The sequence below is a fragment of the Castor canadensis genome, chromosome 1 (assembly GCF_047511655.1).
Source record: "Castor canadensis chromosome 1, mCasCan1.hap1v2, whole genome shotgun sequence".
NCBI lineage: Eukaryota > Metazoa > Chordata > Mammalia > Rodentia > Castoridae > Castor > Castor canadensis.
This window is the reverse complement of record NC_133386.1, coordinates 34,073,356-34,088,956: the sequence shown is the minus strand read 5'-3', so window position 1 is coordinate 34,088,956 and position 15,601 is coordinate 34,073,356. Positions and strand designations below refer to the sequence as shown.

The 15,601-nt window shown below is 35.9% G+C and overlaps 1 protein-coding gene across 4 annotated transcripts in view; it reads left to right on the top strand.

Annotated features, from left to right (window-relative positions):
* The window catches only part of Lama2 (laminin subunit alpha 2), a 630,868-nt gene that overhangs the window by 368,879 nt on the left and 246,388 nt on the right, over positions 1-15,601 (top strand). For all 4 annotated transcript variants that reach the window (XM_074074982.1, XM_074074980.1, XM_074074975.1 and 1 more), the window contains exons 13-14: positions 1,938-2,039; positions 3,440-3,651. In XM_074074982.1, coding sequence (XP_073931083.1) covers positions 1,938-2,039; positions 3,440-3,651 — 314 coding nt within the window. The remainder of the gene's footprint in view (positions 1-1,937; positions 2,040-3,439; positions 3,652-15,601) is intronic.

Below are 15,601 nucleotides of genomic sequence, written 5' to 3'. Positions count from 1 at the left end.
AAATTCCATCTACCTCTCTTATATAAGGATATGTTGATTATAGGTAGAAACCAGTTAGTTAATCCAAGATCAATATCACCTCTTAAGATTCTTAATCATATTTTTGTAAAAAATTTCTTCACTTTTTTTTTTTTTCATTTTTCTTTTATTATTCATATGTGCATACAAGGCTTGTGTGTTACCTTCTAGGTTAATTCTTTTTGATCTAACCTTTTCTCTTGTTCCTGGTCCCCTTCTCCTATTGGCCTCAGTTGCTTTTAAGGTATCTGCTTTAGTTTCTCTGTGTTGAGGGCAATGAATGCTAGCTAATTTTCAAAATTTGTTATAATTGGGTATATATGGTAATACCATAAAGCTGTAAGTTGACATATTTCTGATTTTAGATAAGCATATTCATGAAAACCAATGTGTAATACATATTTTAAATAACTGAAATACATGTGGAAACTCAAAAAGGTATGTTATTTTATAGACCCATACCCTAATTTTCTTCCCAAATTTAAGGTCTAGCTCCTACTGAACATTTTTATCAAATTAGAAAATTCAAAATAGGTCATTCCTCTTTGAAATATCTAAAAACTTTTTTTCCTGCTGCCTTCTTAGATCCTTCTCATGAGAAAATGTCCACCTGATTTAAGCAAGTGTGCTGTTTGAAATTTTGGATGCTTGCCTTAATAGAACTCAAAACTTTTATATAGATTCACCCTCATTACTCACAACAATGCCAATTGCTATAGTCTAGGCAGATATTTTTTGTTTTATATATAAAGAGACATTAGAATAGGGCCATTTCTCAGTGGAGCAGGGGAATAAAAGTTTTCTGAATTTCAGATCCTTCTAGAGCACCATGTAATGAGCTCTTAGACAACACTGCAGAGCTGCAATTTAAAATCCTGTTTAATCAGCCATAGCCAGCTATTGTGCAGTCCCCATGGAGCAAGTCTGAGAGGAATTAGGGTTCCTCCTCCTCCATCCAGTGTAGTGCCAGGAATTGCTTTCTGGTCAGGGCCTGCCATGAAAGGCCACAGAGAGCCGGCGGCCGTGAAGCTGGGTCTCTTCATGTCAGCCCGGAGCAAACAGCAGAATACAAATCATCAGCTTTGTTTTATGAATGTCTTTATTTACAATGCTAGGGTGGAATTTTTTTTTAAAAAGGACTGCAGTATTTGCATTGGATCTGTCACTCACTGCTCCAATTTTGATTCTTGCCCTAAAAATGATCTTGCATTCCCACTTTTTTTTCTACAAGGTCACTGTCAATGTCAGAAAACGTAAACCTCAAATATATATCGTATGGGGCTTAGCACGCGTGTGAGAGGGAAAGAAGTTTGCTTAACAAAAAGGGGATAATAACATTCATTCGAACTGAGCTGACTTGATTACACAAGGGGAAAGTCTACCTTCCGAGACAGATTTGATTATATTTTAATACAAATTTTGCTGCCAACCATTTACTTTTCTTTGACCAACAGTGCTTTCCAGATTAGTTTATGGTCTACCCAAACCATTTTTCAAATGGAGGAATGTCTTTGTTGAATGCAGTCAGGCACACAGAAAACAGGTGACCTTAGGGATAGAAATCTCCCAATTTGACAAGGATCCTTCTCTGAAAATTGTAAAACTGAAACTACAGACCACGAAGATGACAAGAGGGGCTGCCTTTGGTTTCATGGAACTTAGCCTATTTCAGCAAACCTGAAATACTGGGGAAATAATACATGAATTTAAACTAATGTCAGGCTTGCAGTCAATGGGTAAGGGTCATATAAAGGTTAGTCCTAAAGAAATGTCTATTGTTCTCACTCTGTACCCAGTGATCTCTGCTTCTTCCTAATCCTGCTCTCTAGAACTATAAAATGATTTTAAAATAATAAGTAAAATATGATTTAATAGCCCAGCTTCTGGTCTGTAACAATTATGCACCTCCTGTCTTATAGCTGCCAACAGTAGGAGGACAATTGACATTTACCATCTCCTATGACCTCGAAGAAGAGGAGGAAGATACAGAAAACATCCTGCAGCTGATGATCATCTTAGAAGTACTGAGCACATCACTTCTTAACCTTCTTACACTCTTTTCTTATTTGGGGTTACCCATTCTATTTTTTATTTTGTTGTTTTGATACTGATTTACAAACTACTAAAGAAAAACACTTTAGGAATCTCTTATGCCACTCCCATGTTTCACTCTGAGACTTGTGCAAAAAACTAAATATGTTCATTGGGTTTCAATGAGAAAATAGACCTGTAGACCAGACTTCAATTTTAAATTTAAGACACTTGATCATGTTTCTGGGATTATAAGTAGGATGAAAGTGTTTAGGTGAAGGCTGATTTATGTAGTTGTATTTTTTTCTTTTCTGCTTGGTTCCACATAGTTTTTGTGGTCTACTCGTTTATATTAAGCAGAAGTAAATGGAAAGCGAAACTTACTCATTGCACTGTCATTAAATCTTGACTTCAAAATTCTGATTTGAGTAAGAAAGATGTAGGAGAAATTGCTTTCAGGATATGCAAGGCCATAAACAATTCAAAAATGCTGGAAGCATAAAGTTATCTTTGGGTCTTTTCTCTCCCTTTCTTCCTTCCTTTCCACTGATGTACACTACCCCCCTCAATAGTCATGTTTACTCACAGGCACACACATACAAGCACGATCACAGTCCCAAATGGGCTGATGTGCATTTTGCAACAGGCTCTCTTCTTTGTCTTGAACCTTTCATGCACATGAATCAGTGTCAAAACTGACAAAATTCTTTCCTCAAAATGAACATTTACAAGCATATCTTGGAATTCCTTTCAGACAGAAGAGGTTCTCTAAATGTGAAAGTTTGAGAAGTTGTATAGCATTCATACAAATAAACTGAGAAGGACGTAAGTGTCACAAGTCAGTTTGTATCATTATTGTGATGTCATTTTCTTGCTGTGGACATCACCATGAAGATCTTTTTCTTGTTTGTTTTTCTTCTCATAGAGAAGACCTTTAAAATAATAGCTTAACATAAATTTCTTTCCCTATTGTCTTCTACAACCTACTTCTGTCATAAAACATTTGAAATATATAATTTTTGTAAAGTATACACAAAAATTATGTAAAACCAAGTGGTCACAACCACATGTATGTATGTGTATGAGTTCCCAGACTGTTGTTATTTCAGCTAAGGAGGGGTGGGAGTGGGGCGAAGGGGTGGGGATGTATAATCTCATGCAAAGCTGAGAAGCTTGTACTTTGTAGTGGACCTGGTGAAGGCTGATACTTACATTGCCTTCCCTTTCCTTCCATATATCCAAAATAAGCTGAAGGACAGGGAAAGCCAACCGGAAATTAAAAACCCACAGAGGATAATCCACATGGGTGGAGAATCCAAATACGGATACTTTTTACCTTTTAGTGTCCTTCTTTCAATTTTTCCCTTACATACTCTTTCTTTTCCTTTAGGGAAATGACTTGAGAATCAGCACAGCCCAAGAGGAGGTGCATTTGCAGCCATCTGATGGACACATTAATGTATTATCACTCAAAGAAGAATCATTTACCATACATGGCACAAATTTTCCAATCAGTAGAAAAGATTTTATGACAGTGCTTGCGAATTTGAAGCGAATCCTCATACAAATCACATACAGCTTTGGGATGAATGCCATCTTCAGGTAAAATCAGGAACTGCAGTTCCCAATGATCACACCCTTACTTAGGACAAAGGTATTAAAAAAGTGAATTTTTAAAGCTCTAGATTTGTTGCTTCAAATAGAAGATAAGCATAAACACTGGTTTTCTGAAAGACTTTCCTATTACAACTTTAAAAGTTTCAATATATACTATAAATTCATTTTAGAACTTTTATTATTATTTATGATTCCATCACAATTCTGCCAAAACATGTAAAAAATGATGTTTGCTATATTGAGAAATGGTACACTGGAAAACAGCATCTCTTTTAGGATGGCTCAGATAGTGGAGAACCAAAGAGAGACAATTCCATGGTACTCATATTCAGAAAGTGGTTTGTAAAATGTTTTCTTCCATTAATTAATTATGTTCTGGCTTAATAGTATATGGTTTGTAATAAAAGAAATGTAAGCTTTTTTATTTAAATAACCATAGATCTGTTTACGAAACACCATAGGACTATCATGGTTGCATGGTATAAGGGAAAGAGTGTGGACTTTAGAGTCAGAATGAGTAGGAATTCAGTAGGATCTGTGGCTTACAGTATGTGTGATTTGGGGCAAATGATTGATGTCTGTGGAACCTTGATTTTAGGTCTAATGCACAGACACCAATGTCCACCTTTTGGGGTTGTTGTGAAAATTAGGTCAGTAATTCTATAAAGTACTTATTATCTTGGACATTTTCAAAGGCTAGTTCCTTCTTGTTCTCTATACATTTTTCTTTAAAGGAAAAATTCCTTACATTGAGTGAAGTACCTCCATATCTGACTATAAGCTGTTATATTTTCCATTTTTAAAGCTACTAGTTTTTGGTGGTACAGGGCCTACTTGAGGTATGCCCCGGACCCTTTTATTATTTCTGTGATTTTTAAGACAGAGTCTCGCTAACTTTCACCTTGGTTAACCCAACTCACAGTCCTGCCTCTTCCTCTCCAGTAGCCGGAAACTTCAGTGCGCACACATGCCCCACTTTGAACATTTTAAATAGTATTTTATCTGACAGAATTTTAGCTTTAATTGGATATGAACAAGTTCTTCCCCCTTCTCCTTTTTTTTTTAACCTAAATACTGAACAATATAAGCTATCATGGCAACTACCTTCTAAATCAGATGAAATTGGATAATCAGTCTGATCCTACACCAATACTAGGTATTGCTTAATCAAAACACTGTCACTAAATTGGATTTCTTATTGCACTTACACCCCCCACATTATTTGCTTGTGTTACCTAGTTTGTCTTTCACTTGTAATATTTTGACAAAGTATAATCATCATTACCGTTTCCCAAAGGAGAGAACTGAAGATTCGTAAACAAAACTATTGCCAAATAAGGCACCTCTTTTGCATAGGCAATTCTGCTAGAAGCTGGGATAAAGTGCCATAAAGATGAAAAGTAGCACTTAGGAATTAATTATGTTTTTTTCCCATTTAGTAAATAGAGTTTGTCATGATGTTGAAACAGTACAAAAGGATGAGTCCTCCAGCTTTCCAAATGAATGACAACCAAATTGACAAAAAGTGGCTGGAGGGCTTATTTATTTTTGTCAGCATTGCTTCTCAAGCTAGTTAATCCAAAGACACTTCCCCTGATTTATATCAGACCACTTCAATGTCTACTCATCTTAAAATCACTGGTTTCATTTGAATCCCTCTGAGGTTTCCCCGCACTTGAGGGATTTGGTCACAGAGGGTGACTATGTAAGCTGACATGAGAGCGAGACCAAGTTTGTGGCTGCTTTCTCCACCTGCATTAGTAAAGCACTGTGTGTGGTTCAAGAGGAAAAGTCAACGTCAGCTTTGAAACTCCTACTCACTTCACAAGAGCTGAAAGTCAGCATGAATCCTGAGTCAGTAAGCTTGTTACATTTTATTTATCTCTGATTTAGTAGTAGATTGAGTCATATTTGTAAAACATCACTTGAATTGATTTCAACTTGTCTTGCATAGTAGGTTTCTGACTTGGTCTACTGTTTGTGTGCAAACACAAGTAAATTGAAGCCATCACAACAAAAACTCGTGTTTATGCTTATTGGAGCAGTGTTGGCTTCCCTGGCAGTTCTCTCAGCAAATGGGTTCAGGTTACCCTAGTTACATGGGTAGGTGGAATTGTACAGAAAACTAGGCTGAGGATCACTAAGTTTGCCTTCACTTTTCAATGCAGCTATTGAATAGCTGTACATGTAAAGATAGCTTTGAACTCTTTGTACGTCAGTCACTTCCCTAAAATAAGGAAGAGGACAATTGTCCTGCCGACTTCAAAAGGTCATTATGAGAATGGAATTAGAGCACTGCTCAAATGCTTTGCTGATCACCATTCAGCACACAAATATGAGGTCTTTCTATCTGACCTACTTCATTCCAAGAGATAACATTTTTTCTAAATGCTACTTATACTTGGGACATCTAGTACAAGGCACATACTGCTATTGCCACGGCTATGATAGCTCTTTCTGTAATTCTTTTTCATAGTGCTGAAGGACCTACTCAATAAAATTGATTACTTTCTCATCTTCCCTATTAAGATGTAGAGTAGAAGTAGAAACTTTTTGGTCTTCTTTTAAGAATGTAAGAGAACTCAACCTAACTTAACACAAATCTTTCTCTTTTATATTGCCCATACCTTGGATTTAGTAGCATCCTTGATCTTTAACTCAAGCAAAGCTTTTGTTAAGCACCTACTAGAAGCCAAGCATGGTGGCATACACCTGTAATCCCAACAGTCAGGAAGCTGAGGCAGGAGGACCAAGGGTTCAAAGCCAGTGAGTGCTACATTGCAAGACTCTATCTCAAAAACAAAAGCACCTATTAGACATGGGTATCTTCAGAAAATACATTTTCTTTTGCCCCACAGTAGACATTATTACAGTTTACCAAATTTCCAATCTCCTCCTTGGGGATATTGTGTTCCCTAACTTTTGAGGGTAGATGCGGTCATGCGACTAGATTTGGCCAACGAAATGTTAGCAAAAATGATGTGTGGTTTTTTCTGAGGAAAAACATTGAATTTCCAGTGTGAGACTCACTCTCTGGAGCTTATTCAGCATCCAGAAGATTAAACAACCTGGAATACTGACAGCACATGACTCTGGTCATTTTGATCTTCTGGTTGTTGAATAAAGCTTTTTACTCTTGTAAAATCCTCTATCTGCCTAGATTATTTGGAGTTGACACCACAGCATAGTGGAGCCCATCATGACTTTATCATGACACATTTCATGCATCTTTATTGCATGAAAATAAATGAAGAATCCTTTAATAATAATAAATAACCTAGGAAAAGCTTCATAAACAAAGGCGTCTTTGATAATTACAGAAATAGTGTTGATAAATGCATGGTATGCTTGCACCTTGGAAATTAACCAAGTGAGCACATTTTAAAGAAATTTACTGTATAGTGATTTATGTAGTATTACTTGTCATGGACTGTTGGTGAGAGGTGCAGCTACTAACATGTGTGATTTAACCCACATGTGTTTCCTTCCCATTGCCTCTGACAACCTCCCAAGGCCATTCAGTAAATATTGAATTCATTCAGTCTGCAAACATTTACAGATCATTTCCCTGTATATCCCTCTAAATCTCAGCTCCCTTTTCTGGAAAATGGCAAAAATAATATCTAACTTTCAAGATTGAAGGTGAAGTGAAAAAATAATATCTATAAAACATCTGACACACTACCTAGCACATGTTGGGAGGAGATCACTGGTTTCTGAGTCATCCTTGGGTTTGAGTCTAGACTGCACTGTTTACTGACTATATTAAATTATTCAAGTCAATTTGCTTCTCTAAGCTTCATGTTCTTCCTTTGTAAAGCTTTACCAAAATGTGATTCTTTAAAACTGAGTTTACTGATTTTTAAATACCCATTATATTGCATAAAAGACAGTAGACAGTCACTAGGAATTATTAAGATGTGTCAATTTTAGGGTAAGCAATGAGGTAAGGATACAAAGATGGATCAATGATCACTGAATTCAATGGACCAATGATCACTGAATTCAAAGAACGCATAGTCCAGTAAAAAAGGCAGATATAACATTTATGATATAGTAAACAGTGCAATAGAAGTGTAAACAGTGCACCCAGGTAAGACTAAGGAGAAGAGATGAATTCTAATGTTTGTATTTAAAGTGATTTTGGTAAATAGCTCCAATAGTATCAGATTTTATCATCTACTTCCCTTACTTGATGGAGAATTTAAAATGTGTGGAGAAAAAGAATTTCTGATTCACAGATGGCCTCCTCAGACAATGACTGGATCACTGAATGATTCTGTTGCTTCTTTCTGAATGGAGTAAAACTTATCAGCCTCCTCTAACTGAGCCGTATTTTGGGGAGTTTCTCCAATACAGAGGCTAGAGGACATTCTGAAACACTGGCTTGGGTTTTGATGAAAGCAAAACAGAACAAAATGCTTTGAACAACAATAAAATCTTTACCGCTGGTCACTATCCCAAAGTAACATTCCTTAAAGTGGAATAAGATCTAGCCCTTCAATGTGGAAAAGGCAGGTAAAAAAAAATACAATTATTTAAAAGAGTTTTAAGATCAAAGATCTTGTTTTTGTGTGTTTCAAATCGTAATGTTTTGAGGTGGTCATTTTCCATGGTGTAGCATAATGTACCTAACTCTGGCGGAATGTAATAGACATAAATTAAGACACCATCAGGATAATATTTCTGATATTCTGGTATTTTTTTAAAGCAGCTTACTTTTTCTTCATTCATCATCTAATCTGTATTTTCAAATCATAATAATCAAAGAGTCAGCTAAAATATTTGACTTAGTTGACAAGTCTTTGATAATTCATGAATCTCCAAAATGTAGTTGGAGAATCTCCAAAATGCCAACGTTTTATATTTAAATGAATGTAGCCTAGTGTCAGGAAAAGAACATGACTTTGGAAGGAAAAAATATAAACAGTAGCATTGTTCACGGTAACACTTGAAGCTGTTAAGGACATTAAAATCCCATTTCACAAATAGCAGAACCTGATGAACATTGGGACTGCTTAGTGAATGCTAATGTGGAATATTACTGGGAAAGAAGTTTGAGTGTTGAGAGTTCTCATAGCTCAAAATGGTTATGCAGATTAAGGACAAGAACATCTGTTGTTCAAAAGACAAATGGAATTTGGCAGTTCACTGAAAATATTTTTGGGTTTAATGTCTTTATTTTTAAAATTGTTCCTTAAAGGGGTTAATTGCTCATTCTTCTATTTTGAAACTTCCAAGCTCTTCCTTTAAGTTTTGCATAACATTTGTGTGTGTGTGTGTGTGTGTGTGTGTGTTACTGGGATTTGAACTCAGAACCTCACAGATGCTAGGCATGTGCTCTACCACTTGAGCCACTCTGCCAGCCCCTTGCATAACAATTTTATAGTGGAAAATCCTGGGCTTACATGGACGGTTGATCAACTTGCCACTTAGTAAATTGTGACACTGTACTGTATTATAATCAACTTATATATCAATAATAAAATCATCTAACTCTTAAATTAATGATTGGAATGATAGGTTAATTATGCTGCAGTTCATTAATTCCAGGCACTTACATGTCATGATACGCTCAGGTGCACTCTGGCTTATGGCTTTGACTTTAGCATTTTTCCATTTATTTTCTGTGTCAAAGAAAACAAGTAATTAATCTTTCACTTATTGAAGTTTACTCATCTGAAATAGGGATGGTAGGTTTTGCTATATCATTTGTTATGGACTATGCTAGCCATTTGCAATGTAAGTACCTTCAATTCATCTATTCATTTATTTATTAGCTACTCTGATATATATATATATATATATATATATTTGTGTAACCATCCATCCATTCACCTATCCATCAAAGATGTACTGGGCATTAGGTGAAGTGGTCATGCTGTTTGTATAAATGACAAAACAGGGACTTTGTTCTCAAAGAGTAGCTAGCAAGCTGTGTCAACATAAGTAAATACTAATGTTAGTAACTCTTCCAAACCCGTGGTAGTAAAAAGATTTGGTAGACACAGAAACTCTTGTAGGTATATAGCCCAAAGAACTGAAAACTAGTGTTCACAATAATCCATGTATGTTAATATTCAGAGCAGTCAAAACATGGAAACAACCCATGTTCTCCAAAAAAATGAATGGATAAACAAAATGTGGTATATACATTCAATGGATTACTCAGCCAGGAGAAGGAATGGATATTTGCTACATTCAAGATGAACTTTGAAAACATGCTAGTTAGAAATATATGTGACACTGTTGTTACATATTGCATAATTTCAATAATGTGAAATATCCAGAATAGGTAAATCCATAGTGACAGAGAAGATTGATAGTTGGCAGGGGCTACAGGAAGAGGAGAATAAATAGTGGCTACTTAATGGCCACAAGTTTTCTTTTGGGCTGATTAAAAGTTCCATTCCCTCTAAAATCAGGAACCAGACAAGGATGCCCACTATCTCCACTCCTATTCAACATAGTACTGGAATTCCTAGCCAGAGCAATTAGGCAAGAAGAAGGAATAAAAGGAATACAAATAGATAAAGAAACTGTCAAAATATCCCTATTTGCAGACGACATGATCCTATACCTTAAAGACCCAAAAAACTCTACTCAGAAGCTTCTAGACATCATCAAGAGCTATAGCAAGGTAGCAGGATATAAAATCAACATAGAAAAATCATTAGCATTTCTATACACTAACAATGAGCAAACGGAAAAAGAATGTATGAAAACAATTCCATTTACAATAGCCTCAAACAAAATCAAATACCTAGGTGTAAACCTAACAAAAGATATGAAAGACCTCTACAAGGAAAACTATACACTTCTGAAGAAAGAGATTGAGGAAGACTATAGAAAGTGGAGAGATCTCCCATGCTCATGGATTGGTAGAATCAACATAGTAAAAATGTCGATACTCCCCAAAGTAATCTACATGTTTAATGCAATTCCCATCAAAATTCCAATGACATTCATTAAAGAGATTGAAAAATCTACTGTGAAATTTATATGGAAACACAAGAGGCCACGAATAGCCAAGGCAATACTCAGTCAAAAGAACAATGCAGGAGGTATCACAATACCTGACTTCAAACTATATTACAAAGCAATAACAATAAAAACAGCATGGTACTGGCACAAAAACAGACATGAAGACCGGTGGAACAGAATAGAGGATCCAGATATGAAGCCACACAACTATGAGCAACTTATCTTTGACAAAGGAGCAAAAAATATACGATGGAGAAATAGCAGCCTCTTCAACAAAAACTGCTGGGAAAACTGGTTAGCAGTCTGCAAAAAACTGAAACTAGATCCATGTATATCACCCTATACCAAGATTAACTCAAAATGGATCAAGGATCTTAATATCAGACCCCAAACTCTTAAGTTGATACAAGAAAGAGTAGGAAATACTCTGGAGTTAGTAGGTATAGGTAAGAACTTTCTCAATGAAACCCCAGCAGCACAGCAACTAAGAGATAGCATAGATAAATGGGACCTCATAAAACTAAAAAGCTTCTGTTCATCAAAAGAAATGGTCTTCAAACTGAAGAGAACACCCACAGAGTGGGAGAAAATATTTGCCAATTATACATCAGACAAAGGACTGATAACCAGAATATACAGGGAACTTAAAAAACTAAATTTTCCCAAAACTAATGAACCAATAAAGAAATGGGCATGTGAACTAAACAGAACTTTCTCAAAAGAAGAAATTCAAATGGCCAGAAAACACATGAAAAAATGCTCACCATCTCTAGCAATAAAGGAAATGCAAATTAAAACCACACTAAGATTCCACCTCACCCCTGTTAGAATAGCCATCATCAGCAACACCACCAACAACAGGTGTTGGCGAGGATGCGGGGAAAAAGGAACCCTCTTACACTGTTGGTGGGAATGTAGACTAGTACAACCACTCTGGAAAAAAATTTGGAGGCTACTTAAAAAGCTGGACATCGATCTACCATTTGATCCAGCAACACCGCTCTTGGGGATATACCCAAAAGACTGTTACTCCAGAGGCACCTGCACATCCATGTTTATTGTGGCACTATTCACAATAGCCAAGTTATGGAAACAGCCAAGATGCCCCAGCACTGACGAATGGATTAAGAAAATGTGGTATCTATACACAATGGAATTTTATGCATCCATGAAGAAGAACGAAATGTTATCATTCGCTGGTAAATGGATGGAATTAGAGAACATCATTCTGAGTGAGGTTAGCCTGGCTCAAAAGACCAAAAATCGTATGTTCTCCCTCATATGTGGACATTAGATCAAGGGCAAACACAACAAGGGTATTGGACTATGAGCACATGATAAAAGCGAGAGCACACAAGGGAGGGGTGAGGATAGGTAAGACACCTAAAAAACTAGCTAGCATTTGTTGCCCTTAATGCAGAGAAACTAAAGCAGATACCTTAAAGCAACTGAGGCCAATAGGAAAAGGGGAACAGGTACTAGAGAAAAGGTTAGATCAAAAAGAATTAACCTAGAAGGTAACACCCACGCACAGGAAATCAATGTGAGTCAATGCCCTGTATAGCTATCCTTACCTCAACCAGCAAAACCCCTTGTTCCTTCCTATTATTGCTTATACTCTCTCTACAACAAAATTAGAGATAAGGGCAAAATAGTTTCTGCTGGGTATTGAGGGGAGGGAGCGGGAGGGGGTGGAGTGGGTGGTAAGGGAGGGGGTGGGGGCAGGGGGGAGAAATGAACCAAGCCTTGTATGCACATATGAATAATAAAAGAAAAATGAAAAAAAAAAAAGTTCTTGGATCAAGGTAGAGGTGGTAGTTGTGCAACTTTGTGAATGTACTAAATGACAGAATTGTATACTTGAAAATGGTTAATTTTTGTTATGTGAATTTCTCCTCCAAAGAAAATGAGAAAGAAATGTATGCAGCACTGCAGCCTACCATGCATGGTTACTTGATGAGGGGAAAATGCCATTTGGCGATTTTCAAATGACACAATAATGTAAATACTGGACAACACTGTCTTTTAATGCCTCCCAGTCTAGGACCTTCTGTAGCAAGTCCAAGCTACACCTCTAGAAAACATAGTATTCTAGGACTAGTGTTGGATGAGTTTCCATTCAGTTTAAGATAAAGTGAGCTGTCGCTCTGCACTTCGGACAACTCCATCCAACTGCTGTTCTCTGAGATTTCCAGTTTACTTTGCTTTTCTGCACTTGACCTTATATGAATTCATATATATTACAAAATTCAATCCAGTATCTAGGATTAGTAAAATTGGGTAAAAGCATTAATACTTTTAGAAACTTGTTTTTGAAACATTTCCAATTTTGGTAAAGGTTGTCACTTTTGAAAATGCATCTTAAACTTGTAGTGAGCCTTGTAACTTTTCTGTATGGCTTGATTATACACAGATTCCCAAATTCAACAAACTTTTTGGTCCTTGTAAATACCTGATTAACAAAATTTTACCATCATTCAAGAGAGAAATACAAAATGCATGACACAGCAAGAGTATGTTGAAACTTTCATATGGTTGAGAGATGCTACATTATGTGTTATGAAGGTCTATCAATCAATCATTTTGAAAACAAATATTATTATTGTAATCAGGCTCAAGTAATTAGTATCTCTATAGGAAATACCACAGTGGGAAAGAAATGCCCCATGCCAGACCTCTGGCCCCAGGCACCAGAGGGCTGATCTCCAGTTCCACTAACTGGACAACAGCTAAATCTCTGTATGTGCATTTCCTGGCCTTTGTCTCACCTTTTCTATAAGTTGTAGCACTGCTGTGAGCAAGGCAGAGACAGCTTAAGAATTTCTCTCTTCCCGGTTTTGATCAAAACCATAAATTCATTTTTTCATATCTGTAGCCTTTTTCTTTTAATGAGGACTCACAGCCAGCCTTATGGCTAGGACTAGTAACATAAGTCAAGAGCAGATATTTAGGTTTTTGTTTGTTGGATTGACCAGTTTGTTTTTGCTTGTAGACATTTATTTCTTACCATTCTGGAGGCTAGAAGTCAATGTCAAGGTGACAACATGGCTGCAGATTGTCATCTTTTCATTGCATCCTTACATGGTGAAAAGAGGGCAAGAAAGGGCCCTGACCTAAGGACTTAATTACATCCCAAAGGTCCACATCTTAGTATCATTAAACTGGCAATTAGGCTTTCTTTTTTTTTTACTAATTTTAATGTTTTAATTAGCATTTGTAATTGTACATATGAACAGGCCTAGAGTGATATTTTAATACATGTATACAGTGTGAACTGTTTAAATCCGTCTCCCTTTGTCCACCCTCCCTCCAACCCTTCTAATCTCTACTAAACATTATACTACTTCCACTTCAACCTTTTTTTCTTAACTTCCACATATCAACCAGAATGTGTAGTGTTTGTCTTTCTGTGTCTGATTAGTTCACTTAACATATCCTTCAATCTTACCCTCTTTGCTGCAAATGATAGGATTTCATTCTTTATGACTCAGTAGTATTGCACATATACCCACATTTTCTTTATCATTCATTCATTCATGGATACCTATGTTGATTTTATATCTTAACTAGGTTGATTCCCTACCTTGTCTGTTGTGAATAGTGTCACAGTAGATACGGTTGTGTGGGCTTTACTTTCAGGCTAATTTATATCCTTTGGCTATATAACCAGAAGTGGGATGGATAGATCATATTATAGATCTATTCTTAGGTTTTTTTTTTGAGAAATCTCCATACTGTTCATATCAATGTCTTAAAGTATTTCCCCTTTGTTTTCTTCTAGTAATTTCATAGTTTTGTGTCTGACATTTAGGACTTTGGTCCATTTTAAATTGATTTTTCTACACAGAGGGGGCGGAGGTCAAATTCCAATCTTTTGAACGTGGCTGTTAATAAAATGTGTAGTATTTAATAACCACCTATTCTGTGTTATATATCATATCAAGAATTTTATAATTATTATTTCATTCAATCAAGCTCATAGTATATAGGTTATTGTATTTTCTCCATTTTTATATATGAGAAAATTGAAACTTCAAAAGAATTTTTTCCTAGGTGATAAGGCTGGTGAATTTTAGAAACAGGACATGTATCTTGGTCTACTTGATTCCTGAGATTGTGTTCTTAATGATTAAATTTTTTATATTTTCTTTTATAAAGAGTATTACAAATCCAAAAAGAAGCCAATAACATTTACTTAAATTGTGAGTGCATATTAACAAAGGAAATCTATATTTCATTTTTGTGTGCCATATAACAGTATATTATTACAGTTTTCAATTTGGTTAAACCAGCTTTTCTCTAAAATAATAAGCAATAACAAATCACTCTACTATATTCACTAGATGGTACAAAAGTACCAATCAAATGAAGTCCATACATAGAAAGAACAATAACTTAATTTAGGGCAAAAAGCAATTCAGAAAATAGTTCTTACTAATTTAACAGAGCACTTGAGAAAGTTTTACTTGTACCTTTTACCAACATGCAGGTTTATCTCTGGGAAAAAGAAAAAATTTGCTTCCAACTTGTTTTTAATTTAAAATCTAAGAGCTTAGATTAATAGTGCTTCCTCTGCGTTTCTAGTTTAATGTTCAAAGAAATCAAACATTCATGAGAATATTTTTTAAAAAAAAATCCTTTCAGCTATCTGCACAACAAAAGAAATGGTCTCTAAACTGAAGAGACCACCCACAGAGTGGGAGAAAATATTTGCCAGCTACACATCAAACAAAGGATTGATAACCAGAATATGTAGGGAGCTCAAAAAACTAAACTCCCCCAAAATCAATGAACCGATAAAGAAATGAGCAAGTGAACTAAACAGAACTTTCTCAAAAGAAGAAATTCAAATGACTAAAAAACACATGAAAAAATCCTCACCATCTCTGGCCATAAAGGAAATGCAAACCAAAACCACACTAAGATTCCACCTCACCCCTGTTAGAATAGC